The following is a 13,688-nucleotide window of genomic DNA, read 5'->3' as shown; positions in this document are numbered from 1 at the left end:
AAATATTAATTTATTCTACAGATTTAGTCAATTATTGCACTTAAGATGAAAAATATATATAATATAATATTTGGATTTTACAAAATATAACTCTTTTGACCTATGGCCCCATCTATTACATAAATGGCATTATGAAGATGAAAACAAAATAGGGAGTTTTAATTTCTTGAAGTTTGTGATTTCTTGGCAGATCAACAAGGGCATCCATTTATTAGTGTATGTTAGAAATATGTTTGTTTTACAAATAATAATTAAATGAAGATTAAAACTAACATTTTAATATATTTAAATATAAGCATTATCTATACATAAGTAGATGTATAATATGTTCCCAAAATGATTCAAAGAACAACTTAAGTTTTTTTATTACATTTAAATTTTTATTTATATTATTTATGATATTAATAATTAAAAATTTTAATAACACATATTTATTTGTATAATAAATATCCATAAGGTCTTTGAAATTCAAAATATATAATAATTTTCAATGTGGGAGTTGTTTAATTATATTATTCTTTATATATGATATTACCTCAAAACCACTCACAATTTTAAAAACTCCAATGCGAAGCAGGGAAAAATACCTAGTTATTATTATTATTATTATTAACTCACTTGTTTTTTTAAGAAGGATGAAGTATCACAAGCTCTTTTTAAAAAATAAAATTTTTATATATGGTTTTTTTATGCATAGATTCAAACTTAAATTTAATTTCGGTCTTAAGAAAAAAAAAAATATGGGACTCTATATAAGATTATAGTAATTTTAAAAAAATATTCAAAAGTTTTTCAGTTTTGTGAAACCGAGATAGAAGTTTTTTTTTTTTTAAAACTAATTTCTCTTGTAACAAAAAAAAATTTGTGTTAATTTTATTTAGCAAGAGTAAAATTATCATTTTATCCGAAAGCTTATCCGTATGGCATAAAAATATTTTTCTTTCTATTAATCCCAATCAGTAATTTCAAAAAAAAAACAAAAACATGGCAAATTTTTAACTGAATTGATGATTTTATCTCTACGAAATAAGAAAAGAGTTAATATTGTTAACCATCCCTGTTTCATAAAACCAGGAAACCACGAGTTTTTTTTTTAAAAATTTCCCTAATTTTTAGAATTATTTTTATTAAATAATGCATTTCACAATTAAAAAAAAAAAATCAAACCTTAGTGATCTAAGACAAGCCTTAGCCTTGGTGGTTTATGTCTAAGACCTGCACTGTTCAAAACCATTACTTATAACACTACTTGGACTAACACTGTTAGTAAATATAAAAATTATCACTACTTGTGAATGTAAGGATATTTACAGACTAAAACTCTCTTATTATTGGGATATATATATATATATATGAAATTTCCTTTTTCTCCATCAAATGTGAATGTCATCCATTGGTCAATCTATGGATTGCCATTCTTTATCACAATCACAAGTGTGCAGCATGCTCAACTTATAATGAATACTTTATATGCCCATGCCCAAAGACAACAACAATCTAATTCACTAAGTATTATTATAATAATATAGCATGCAAAAAATCAATGAAATAAAGTTCAGCAACACAGCTTAATATAAATAATATTATATAATGCTATGGTCGGAGGATTTACAATTTTAGTTGTACATAAATTTTTTTAAAAAGGCTTACTTGTTTTCAAAAACTTATTTTTTTATTATTATTAAAACACAATCATTTTTGCATGTGTTTTTTATCTGTAGATTGTTTTTAAACGAGATGTTCAAAATATTACAAAAGTAATTGCCATTTTAATAATATTATTTTAAATATATATATATAGAGGAAAAGAAGCATGCGGACCCCTAAACATTTGTCCACTGGGAAAACAGTGTCTCATTGTAGATGAGAAACAGAAAAATAACGGATAAATTATCCCTGTGTTACAATCACAGTTCAGACTAAAAAACTTTGTACATCTCAATTTTTATTATACTATTATTTATTAATATAGTAATAATATTCACCTAAAATATATAAACCATTGCTTGTATCAATTTTTATAAATTTATAATCTATAAACCTCCGTACGATGCATAGCCTCATACATAAATATATGCATATATAATCAGCAGTATTTTTTTAAAAAAAGGGCTAAAATATGCCCAAAACTTGAAAAGAAGCTTTTCTGCTGAAATATTTCATAAAATGGTTCCAGAATCATTAAAAAGAATCTAAAAAGAAAAAAACAAGAAGATACAAAAACAACTTTGTCAAATTTTTACCGTGTTGCAATCAGTCAAACACCGTACACTTTACTGGCAGTGACTTTTGAGGTTTAAGCAGTAAAATATAAACAGAAAAACTCATGAGTGGACTTTGGGAAAAGTTCCCTCATTTTTTTAGTAACTTGTAGCTATTAAACAAATAATAAGGAACAAGCCCAGACAAAAAGCTTTATACTTTTTGAATAACAATGGAAAAGTGTGCTTGTATTTGTTTTTACGCAGAAAAAAATAAACAGGAAAGAAAACATACACAAAGATCATTATTCATTTGGCATCAAATACATAAAATTTCATTTTGCAAAGAAACAAGAAATCAAACAAATGCCAAAAAGGAAAGAGGAGAAATAAGGAGGAGGAGGAGGAAGAAGAGAAGAAATACACAAGTTGCAATAGAATTTGAATTGATGCACAAATGTGCAGAGATCCAGGCAATAAAACATAAAGCATTCAATACTCCCATTTACAGTCCCACCTACACACATGTCCACACAGCCAGGAACCTACAATTTATTGCCCCATTGAATGCACCCACCCTTCCTCACCTCTCCCTAGTCCCTTGTCTTCTCCCCCATTCCACCCAACCTATTGGTCCTCAAAATGCATTTCCATCATATTGTTCTCTTCTGAAGAATCTGCTTCTTCTTCTTTTGTTGTTCTTGAACATTGAAAGGTGAGTTCTTTTCTTCATGTTGAAGGAAAAAAAGCTGTGATTTTGTTTGCTGAAACTTTTTTGTGGGTCATTCTTTTCATTGATAGTAGTACATTTCAAGATGAGCAGCAGAAAAAACAGGATTTTGATCCAAGTAGTGATTTTTGTGTTGGTAGTGTCTACTTCAACAAGACTAGAGGTTTCAGGTCTTGGTTCCATGTCCAGTATTGCAGTGTCTTATGGTCCAGATGGTCCTGTGTTTTGTGGTTTGAAAGCAGATGGTTCACATTCAGTGAGTTGCTATGGCTCAGATGCATCTGTTGTTTATGGAGCTCCTTCAAGAGTTCCACTTCTTGGTCTCACTGCTGGTAGTGGCTTTGTTTGTGGCCTTCTCTTAGATTCAAACCAGCCTTACTGCTGGGGAAGCAATCCTTATGTGAAGATGGGAGTGCCACAGCCCATGATTGAAGGTGCTGCTTATTCAGAGATCAGTGCAGGAGATCACCACCTCTGTGCTCTGAGAAAAACACAGGTTTTGATTGACTGTTGGGGATACAACATGACTGCATCTTACCAGCATAATGCAGCCATTGCTATGATCACTGCTGGTTCTGTCTTCAGTTGTGGCCTCTTCTTAAGGAACAAAACCACATTCTGCTGGGGAGATGAGACTGGGAGTGGAGTCATTGGATTAATCCCAAGGAACATGAGATTCCACTCAATTTCAGCTGGTGGTTTCCATGTCTGTGGGATCCTTGAGAATTTTCAAGTGTTCTGTTGGGGGAGAAGCTCTGGTTTGCAACAGTCTGTGAATCTAGCTCCAATGGATCCAATGGTTGCAGTGTCTGGTGGGAGATTCCATGCCTGTGGTATCAAAAGCCTCAACCATGAAGTGCTCTGCTGGGGATTCACTGCAGGGGATAGTGTTCCTCCTCCTAGACAAGCAAAATTCTATGAGATCACTGCAGGGGATTACTTCACTTGCGGAGTACTCGCCGAAAGATCTCTCCGGGCAGTCTGTTGGGGCTCGGCCGGGCCTTGGTCTGCGCCGTTGGCCGTGTCTCCTGGTGTTTGCAGCACTAATCCTTGTGGCCCAGGCTACTATGAGTACTCAATCTTGAGCAATTCGAACTCGGTTTCTAAGCTCTGTAAATCAATAGACTCTAGAGTTTGCTTGCCATGCAGTGTTTCATGTCCTCAAGGAACACTAGAGTCATCACCCTGCAATTCATCCTCTGATCTCAAATGTGAATTCAATTGCTCTGCTTGCAACTCCACTCAATGTTCATCCTTTTGCTCATCGAAAACCAAACACAAAAGCTTGTTATCCATCCAACTGCCGATATTCCTAGCCGAGCTAGTCTTCGCCGTGATTCTCCTCCTTTCAGTAACACTAACAGCTCTGTTTCTATGTCCGGTACAGACTAAGGAACTGCACCTGCAACGCAACAACATCAACAACCAACATGAGATCAAAAGTAAAAAGAACAACTACAACAACAAGCTCATGTCCATCCTCCAACAAAGACTCGGTGAAAATCATGCCAGACTTGAGAAGAGCCCAAGTGTTCACCTACGAAGAGCTAGAGAAAGCCACAGGGAAATTCAAAGAGGAATCAGTAGTAGGAAAAGGGAGCTTCTCCTGCGTCTTCAAAGGAGTTCTCAAAGACGGCACAGTGGTGGCAGTGAAACGAGCAATAATGGCGGCTTCTCCATCCCCAGAACAACCAAAGAGAAATTCCAAAGAATTCAAAACAGAGCTAGACCTGCTCTCAAGACTAAACCACGCACACCTCCTCAACCTCCTCGGCTACTGCGAAGAAGAAGGAGAAAGACTACTAGTTTACGAATTCATGGCGCATGGATCACTATACCAGCACCTCCACGGAAAAGATCCACTACTAAAAAAGAAGTTAGATTGGGTGCGGAGAGTGACAATAGCAGTGCAAGCAGCAAGAGGAATAGAATACTTGCATGGCTACGCATGCCCGCCAGTGATTCACAGAGACATCAAATCATCCAACATTCTCATTGACGAAGAGCACAACGCGAGAGTATCCGATTTCGGTTTATCATTGCTCGGGCCGACAGACAGCAGCGCGGCATTGTCAGAGCTACCGGCAGGGACACTGGGGTACTTAGATCCGGAGTATTACAGATTGCATTACCTAACAACAAAGTCAGATGTGTATAGTTTTGGAGTGTTGTTGCTGGAGATACTGAGTGGGAGAAAAGCAATAGATATGAGGTATGAAGAAGGAAACATAGTGGAATGGGCAGTGCCATTGATAAAATGTGGGGAGATAGAGAAGGTGTTGGATCCAGTGTTGAAGAAGCCAGGAGAGATGGAAGGGTTGAGAAGGATAGCAAGAGTGGCGTGTAAGTGTGTGAGGATGAGAGGGAAGGAGAGGCCGGCAATGGAGAAGGTGACTACGGAGTTGGAGAGAGGGTTGGCGATGTTGATGGGGAGTCCGAGAGAGGAAGAGGCAGTGTTGGCAACGGAGGTGGTGTTGGGAAGTAGTAGGATGAATAATAATAATAATAATAATAATAATAATAATAATAATAATAATAGTGGGAGTAGTGGGGGAAGTAATAATAGGAAGAGTGGGAGGATGATGGAAGAGATGATGGAAGGGATGAGAGCGCCGTCGTGGATAACATTTCCGAGTGTGACGTCGTCGCAGAGAAGGCCGTCGGGGTCGGAGGTGGAGGTGGAGGTGGAGATGGAAGGGAGGAGGAGGGTGTTGGTAGAGGAGGAGGAGGAGGAGGAGGAGGAAGAGGAAGAGGAGATTGGGCCGGCTTCACCGCAGGAGGAGCTCTTCTTGCAGCATAACTTTTGATTTTTTTATTTTTTTATTTTTTTATTTTTTTTTTTTTGGATTAATTAGTTTGCGGGGTAATTGTAATTATGGGATTATATTTAAGGATGTTGTTTTTGTCTTTATTATTATTATTATTATTATTATTATTTTTAATTTAATGGCACGAGCATGTTTTAATGGTTGATTTTTGTATGTGAATTATGTAAAATTATTTATTTTAGCTTTTACTTAAAGCGTATTTTAGTGAATTATTGTGTTAATTTTTGTTAATGTTTTTTAAGTTAAATTAAGGGCTAGGTGATGTTGTTTTTGTTGGAGTTTAAGAAATGCTACATTTCTCTGTTTTTATTGTTTGAGCAATGCTATTCAACACTAATGGCTCTGGGTCTAAAGTTGCTAAGCCCGAAACTAAGAATCTTAACCCCAAAGTTAGTATTCGTATTAAATTTCATAGTGAATAACATTTCCTTTTATTCTTTAGGTAATAAAAATGTTGCTATATATCTTGCTGATATTTTTTTTAAAAAATTTGGATTTGACCCTCTTCTTCTACAATAATGATAAATATTTAAAGAGATGAAGATATGTTGACTTTTTTAATCGAAATTCTTTAAAAATTCTATTTTAGAAAACCAATTTAACTTCACAAATAAATTAAAAAAAAGCCTAACAATTAGACCATTATATATTATAATTAAACTGAATTATATGAAACAATCCAAATAACGTTTTTATTTTTTTTAAAATTTTATTTTGAATTACCAAGGTCAATTTTTACTGGACTAATATTTAAATTGGAACGTTCAGAAAAACCAATAAAACCTTACTAGTCACTAGTCCATATTTACAAAAAATACAAAAAAATATACTATATGCAACATAACTTTTATTATTTGTAAAGGCATTTCAAATTGGGTGTTTGATTTGATGCATGGTGCAAGAACACTCCAACTGGACGCTGCGCCAAATCAAAATTCTGCTACAGTAGTTGAATACCAAGTACCACTGTAGAAGCGTTATTTTAATTTTAATTTTTATTTATATTTTCAATTTCAGTTTTGATTTTCTGTTTTTAAATTCTTTTTAAATTCTGTTTTTTAATTTTGTTTTTATTTTTTTAATTTATATTTTTTTTTCTGTTTTGATTTTCTGTTTTTTATTTTTAATTTTTATTTTAAATTTTTTAAAATTTATATTTATAACTTTATATTTTAATTAAATTAATAACTTATAATTCAAGTTTATATTTTTTAATTAATAAAAAATATTAAATTAAAAAATAATTTAAGAAATATAAATTCATTAAATTAAAGAAAATTACAGAAATGATAAAATAAAAAAAATAATCTTAAAACATACACTATCATCGATATTAAAAAAGAAAAAAAAACCACAACACCTAATTTTTTTAATAGTATGAATATATAAATTATGAAAAAAGAAAAATATTCTTAAAATATTTTATTTTAGAGTTAAAAATATTCTATTTTAGAGTTAAAAATAGAGATTGTGGTTGGAGAAACATATATATCTTAATTATCACCCTGCAACCCAACATACCCCTCTGCTTCCATAGGCTTTTGCACTCGCGGCAGCCATTTGAGATTCCACAATCTCCACTCAAATAAATATATAGAAACGTAAATATCTTAATTATCAGCATGAACCTCACTTGCCATATTAAGATGGGGAAATCACCACTATATTTGAAGCCATCGGGGAAAGAAACCCACCCTGCTTTCAAATACAAATGCAAAAAAATCAGCACAATAATCAGGAAAGAAAGACAACTCAAACAGGCATACACATGATTTTGCAAGAAACAAAAACATGATTTTGCAGCTGTACAGGGAGCAAATTAAATGATAATTTATAGACTTAGCATCAGCTTCAGAAGATGCATTGTTGTTACCTCACATCTTCAGGTGTTCTTTATAAATGCTACACGTCTTCAAATGCAGTGTGACTTAACATATATTATGGAGATTTTAAGGCTACCAGAATGTATCTAATGACCAACGATGTGGTAAACTGAAATGGATCAACAAATTACTGCCCTCATTCCTCCAAATAACTTTTCAAATCCAAGTTCATGTGAACTTTAAGATTAAAGTCAATATCCAATCCTAAATTGGGACTCAATTGCACATTGCAGATGATAATTATTTCTGGGCCTGTGAGTGCCTGTTAGCTGTATTTATACCCAATCTGTTGTGTTGAGACTAATTGATTTCGCATATTAGTGGATCTTGCTTGCTTTTGAAACACAGAAACATGTCCACAAGGTAAGAATTCTACTCAAATAGTTGAGCGGGCGCAACAAATATAAACTCTTTTCATGCTACTATAGGCTCTATAGGCTCTATAGCCAAAAATATTCGAGCTATTTATAACTAAGAGGAGTTGTCGTCTGCTCACCCAGAACATTGCTAAGGTGCCTTGTTGGTGGTGTGAGAATCATGATAATCAAACTAATTTCAAACAGGAAGGAATGAAAATTTCAAGTTTTTAACCAAGTGGATGAAATTTTACTGTCATTCCATAAAGCATCTGACATAGTGGTAATGCTGATGGATTTACTTTGAAGGGGAAAAAGTGTGAAAAATCTCACAAAACTTAAGTTATGTTAAGAGCGAGAGCCCCGGCAAAGATCCAAAAGAAAAAAAGAAATCTTTTTTTACTGATTCTCTAGGGTTCCAAAAATTGAATATAAATAACAAAAGCATCCAACATTAAAATTTTAAAAAATAATGACTAAATATTCTGAAACCTATAGAAAAGAAAATAAAACAAAGTTTTTGAACCTAAAATCTGCGTAGATCAGCCGCGTGGAAGCATCAATCAAACTTTGATGTATGCCCTACATCACTTATTTGACAACAGTATAAAGTGACTATGGAAGAAGGTCGGCCATATAGGCATTATCAATTTTCTTCAAAAAACAAGCAGCGTCCAACTTCATTTTATTTTAGTTGGTGGTTAGTTCCTACTAAAAAAAACACTCCTTTTCTGAGATGAACCATCACAAAATCACCCACATTAAAAGTTTTCACATGCCTATGAGCATCTACATTGCTTTTGTATTTAAGCATAAACAAATTCAGCAAGTGACAGACATTGATCTACTGAAGAGGCATATCACCTTATAGAAGCTAAAGATCTGTAAACCACTTATGTTTGCCAATCAGTTTGTGGATGAACTACTATATTGTAATTCAATTTTCCTCCAAAAGTAGCTTATAAATTTTGTGTTGAAAGAGATGGTCTTTGGAAAAATGATGATAACAGAGCATAAAGTGAGCCATTTTGGTAAAACTCTCCACAACATTAAAGATAAAATACATACTATGTTGTGCATGGGGTAATCCAAGCACAAAATCCATAGTTACATCTTCTCAAGGTCCTTTTGGGATTGGAAAAGGTGTCTACAAACCAATATTCTGAGCCTATTCTCTTGCAGTTGGCAAATATAGCACCTCTGAATAATTCAATTCCACAAACAACCCTTTTCGGCTGTGGACAATAAAAATTTTGTTCAAACAAGTCAATGCTTTTATCTTTTCCACATACCCTCTAAAGGACCGACATTTAATTTCAAGATTCTCTCAAAGAAAACCACATCAAGTACACAATTTGGTAGCACAAAACAAATACTTATCATGAAGAATAAAGTTACTGTCAGATGGACTAGCAGCGCATTTCAACCAAATACTCCAGGGGCTACATCATTTGCATAAAGTTAACTTCAAATACTCAAATCCAACCACAACAGTATGCATAGGCATAAGAATATCGACATGCCTACTCAATCCATCTGCACCCTTATTCATGTGGCAAGAATTACATCTTATAACAAAATTAAACTAATTATAAGCGCTTCTGACTCCTGATAAATTAAAAGCCTGATGATCAATATTTAATATAAACTCATGCGGAAATAAATATTATAGCAAACGCTTTAATGTTTGAATAATTGCATAAAATTCCTCAGCACAAGTAGATCATTGCTGCCGAGCATCACAAATTTTTTACCAAAATAAGCACTTGGTTGGCCATATTGAGAAAGTACTCCAATTCCTATTCTAGAAGCATCACTATCAAATTCAACACCTTTCGAGAAATCAGGTAAAGCATAATTTGGAACAGAGGACAAGTTCTCTTTAATCAATTTAAAATCACCAATGAAACTTCCCTTGTTTAAGACAATAAGTGATGGGCAACGATATGGAACTGAAATTCCAAATAGCAGTGTAGCCTAGAAACTACAGACTTCTCCCGTTGTTTTAGTATATGGCTAGGAGATTGTGCGTGTTAATGCCGTCCAAATAAGCAAACAAGCTATGAAGATGCAATATTTGAATTAAAAGAATAGTCTTTCTCACTAACATACAATTGAGGCACAATTCTCTTTAAATAAGAGTAGGATTAGGTTTTCCTAAACTTAACCCAAAGAACATTAATACCCTTGTACTTTAAATGTATATTATTATTGTTCCAACATCCTCCAAAAGGTTGATGGAGTAGAAATAAACATCAAGAGTTTGCTTAAAAGATACTGAAAATGGGCTAATGTGTGTCTGTGTGAACATATCAGCAATATGCATAGAAGATTGAACATGTAAAAGAATAATAATGCCATGCAAATAACGTTAGCAAACAAAATAACAATTAATTTCTATATGCTTTCTTTGCTCATGCAAAACTAAATTATGAGTAATTGATATAGCGTTTTTATTATCACAATGAAAAGGTGTTAGCTGTGGAAATCCCAAAGCATCTAAAAGCTAACAAAGATAAATTACCTCTGCTGCGGTAGACACCATAGATCGATACACAGCTTCGGTGGATGATCTAGTAACAACTATATGTTTTTTTGACAGACTAAAGAATCTCCCAAATAAACACACCATCAAGTAGTGAAATGACGATAGTGATATCTTCAGGTTTATCTGCATCACTAAAGGCACACGAAATAAATAATAATAACAAAAAAAACACACATATGTGACTTACCAAATAGCTTTGTGCATTCATAAGTAGGTAACAAAAAAAGCAAGTACACCCAAAAACACATGAAGAAAAATAACTAAATGAAAAGCCATTAAGGTATGAAAAAGAGAAAGACCAGGAGTGTAGAAGGAAATATGATTAAGTAACATGACATTTAAAATAGCTTCACCATAGAAGATAGATGGAACAGTGGCAGAAAGTAACAATAATCTGGCAGTAACTTAAAAATGATGATGCTTACGTTTTGCAATTCCATTTTGTTCGGGGTTGGATGGACAAGTAAGATGAAATGTTCTGTCATAGCCCAAATTGAGTTAATTGATTAAACAGATACTCTCCCCCATAATCAAAACGAAAATATTTAGTCCATTTTCCAAAGTGGGTGTGCATACCGTTGTAGCAAAAGAGACAGATATTTTAAAAGTCAGATCGCTTATGCATCAAGTAAAATTAATGTTTAACATGTGTAATCATGAATGAATGACACATAATAACATGCACATCCTTTAGTACACATAGGTGTAGATCCCCAAATGTCTGAATAAAATAAATCAAAAGTGGATGAGAAAATAGTATGACTGTTTTTAAATTGCAAAGTAGAGAGTTTGGACAATTTACGCCCATGACAATTTGACATATCACTAAAATATACTTTTCCTAACGTTCCTATTGAAACCAAATAGTCCAACCTATTCTTGAAAACATGCCCTAAACGAGATTGCCATAAATAAAATGATGTAAATCAAAAGAAGATAAAAGTGAAGATGTTAAAAGTAGCAACCAAATGTGGGATTTGAAGATTACCCAACTCATACAAGCTAGCAACTCTATGGCCTATCACGATATTTAAGCCTGCCTGCTAATCATGCACAACACAAGAAGTCGAAGTGAAGTTTAAATGACACCCTAAATCAGCCAATTGACTAACAAATAAGAAACCAGTGATAAGTTTGGGAACATATAGAATATAATCAAGAGTGACGTCAGATAAATTACGACTACCAATCCCATGAAGGGGATAATAGGGCCATCAACAATATAAACTAGTTTAGGATTATCAATTGCAAAAGTAAATGGACAAAGGTAGATCTAAGGGAGGCACATGATTCGTAGAACGAGAATCAATCAACATAGTAGAAAGATTATATGAACAGGGAATTTGTGTTTAGTGGGAAGAATGCATATCTTCTCTTAATCCTATCAACAATTGAGTCAAACTTGATTTTCTTCCATATTGAGAAAAACAGGATTTGCTTGCTATTTAGTAACTCCATGAGTGCTAATTAATCCCACAACAAACTTAATTTAGTATAAAAATCTTGAATAGAAGAGCCACCTTGGCGAACAGATTATATTTGTCTTTGTAATTGATATTCTTTTAGCATTATTGTCATGCATATATAAATTTGCCAGAAAATCCCATGCAACTTTAGCACCAGAAAATTTTAATAATTGAAAAACAATATCATGGATAACCACATTGTTAATCAATGTGATTATTTTTGTATTAGCAATATACCCCTCTCATAGGCATTGTTTGTGATTAGCAAAACTTCTACAGAATCATCATGCTTTATATCAAGAATAGGCATAACTAAAGATCCATCAACATACTTCAATATATCTTTTTCTTCAAAAAAAAATTTATCATTACATAAAACTAATATCTATAGTTGGAACTATCTAAATGAGCATTAATTTCATTAATTTCACCTTGAGACTTTATGGAAAAACTAATCATTCCCAAAAATTGCTGCAGGGCCAAATAGTGCAAAACAATATAGAATAGCAGCAACTGTCGTGCCTACAGTGTGATCCCTCTTTTCTTTCCCCTCCACAATGTCGTTCTTGATATCATGTTAATGCAATCCAAACAAGCAAACAAACTATGAAAAAAAAAAGACGCAATATTTGAAACTTGAAAGGAAACAATAGTTTTTCTTACTAAAATACAATTGAGGCACAACCCTCTTTAAATAAGAGTAAGATTAGGGCCTACTAAACTTAACTTAAAAGACATTAGCACCCTTATATTTTAAACATATATATTATTACTCTTAACAGAATGCATGGAATCATCCACATGCTATCCTTCAAAACCAAACAAATGTCCCAAAAAAACGAAATGATCAGTTGAGTAATTACATTTTTTGGTTTATTCCAACTGAAAGCTGTCAGCACATCTCTCAAGTGACCAAAATGTTCTTATTCACTGGTGTTGTAAAAAAGAATGTCATAAAAATACACTACCACATACCTCCCTTGAAGTGGTTTTAGAAGCTGATGCATCAATCTCAAAAAAGTACATGGGCCATTGGACAATCCAAATGAATGACTAGCCATCCGTACAAACCATCCTTGGGTTTTTTCCATCCATCACTTTGTTTAATATGAATCTAGTGTTAGCCCATTGTGTAAATTCAACGTGAAGAATATTTTTGAGCTTGGTAAATGGTCTAACATATTGTCAGGACAAAAAGGGAACCAATATCATATTGTTATTTTGTTGATAGCGCGGCAGTCCCATATACACCACCTAACATCTTCCTTGGGAACTAAAAGGGCTGGAACTATGCAAAGACTCTTACTTTCTCTATAACATCAATCTGATGTTCAATCTCTCTCATGGATGATAGGGTCTCAAGAAGATCATTACCCACAATGCCAACAAAGGTCTTTAAAATGGATGCTTCTTTACCTCCTTGTTCAACAATAATACATACTCCATCATTGCATTTAGCAAGGAACAAAACTCCAGATTTATTAGACTTACCAAAAGCCTTAATGAAGGAATATGTGTTCTCTGTCCCCTAATGTGTGCATCATATTGAAAAGGCCTGCCTAATAGTATATGACAAGCATCTATATCTACAACATCACAAGCAATTGCACCTTTATGATTTTCACAAATGAAGATATTCGCATACAAAAATTAGTCACATTTACTTTCTCACAACA

General features: G+C 33.4%; 2 protein-coding genes across 4 annotated transcripts in view; one reads left to right on the top strand and one right to left on the bottom strand.

The window, feature by feature from the left end:
* The first annotated feature begins 2,616 nt into the window (after positions 1 to 2,616).
* Positions 2,617 to 5,738, top strand: LOC120262510 (serine/threonine-protein kinase-like protein CR4). The gene is given in 2 exon segments (XM_039270647.1): positions 2,617 to 4,297; positions 4,299 to 5,738. Coding segments are annotated over 2 exon segments (2,721 nt in total). The 5' UTR covers positions 2,617 to 3,016.
* Positions 5,739 to 7,384: 1,646 nt separating this feature from the next.
* LOC120260743 (eIF-2-alpha kinase GCN2) overlaps positions 7,385 to 13,688 on the bottom strand; it is a 33,731-nt gene continuing 27,427 nt past the window's right edge. For 2 of the 3 annotated variants that reach the window (XM_039268300.1, XM_039268302.1), the window contains 2 exons: positions 10,523 to 10,677; positions 7,385 to 7,454 (listed from right to left, as the gene is read on the bottom strand). The gene's annotated coding sequence lies outside the window, so the exon portion shown is untranslated. The remainder of the gene's footprint in view (positions 7,455 to 10,522; positions 10,678 to 13,688) is intronic. The other variant, XM_039268301.1, reaches the window with a different exon arrangement.

Source organism: Dioscorea cayenensis, chromosome 5 (genome assembly GCF_009730915.1).
Source record: "Dioscorea cayenensis subsp. rotundata cultivar TDr96_F1 chromosome 5, TDr96_F1_v2_PseudoChromosome.rev07_lg8_w22 25.fasta, whole genome shotgun sequence".
NCBI lineage: Eukaryota > Viridiplantae > Streptophyta > Magnoliopsida > Dioscoreales > Dioscoreaceae > Dioscorea > Dioscorea cayenensis.
Note: the sequence above shows the minus strand (reverse complement) of the source record. Positions and strands in the feature narration are given on the sequence as shown.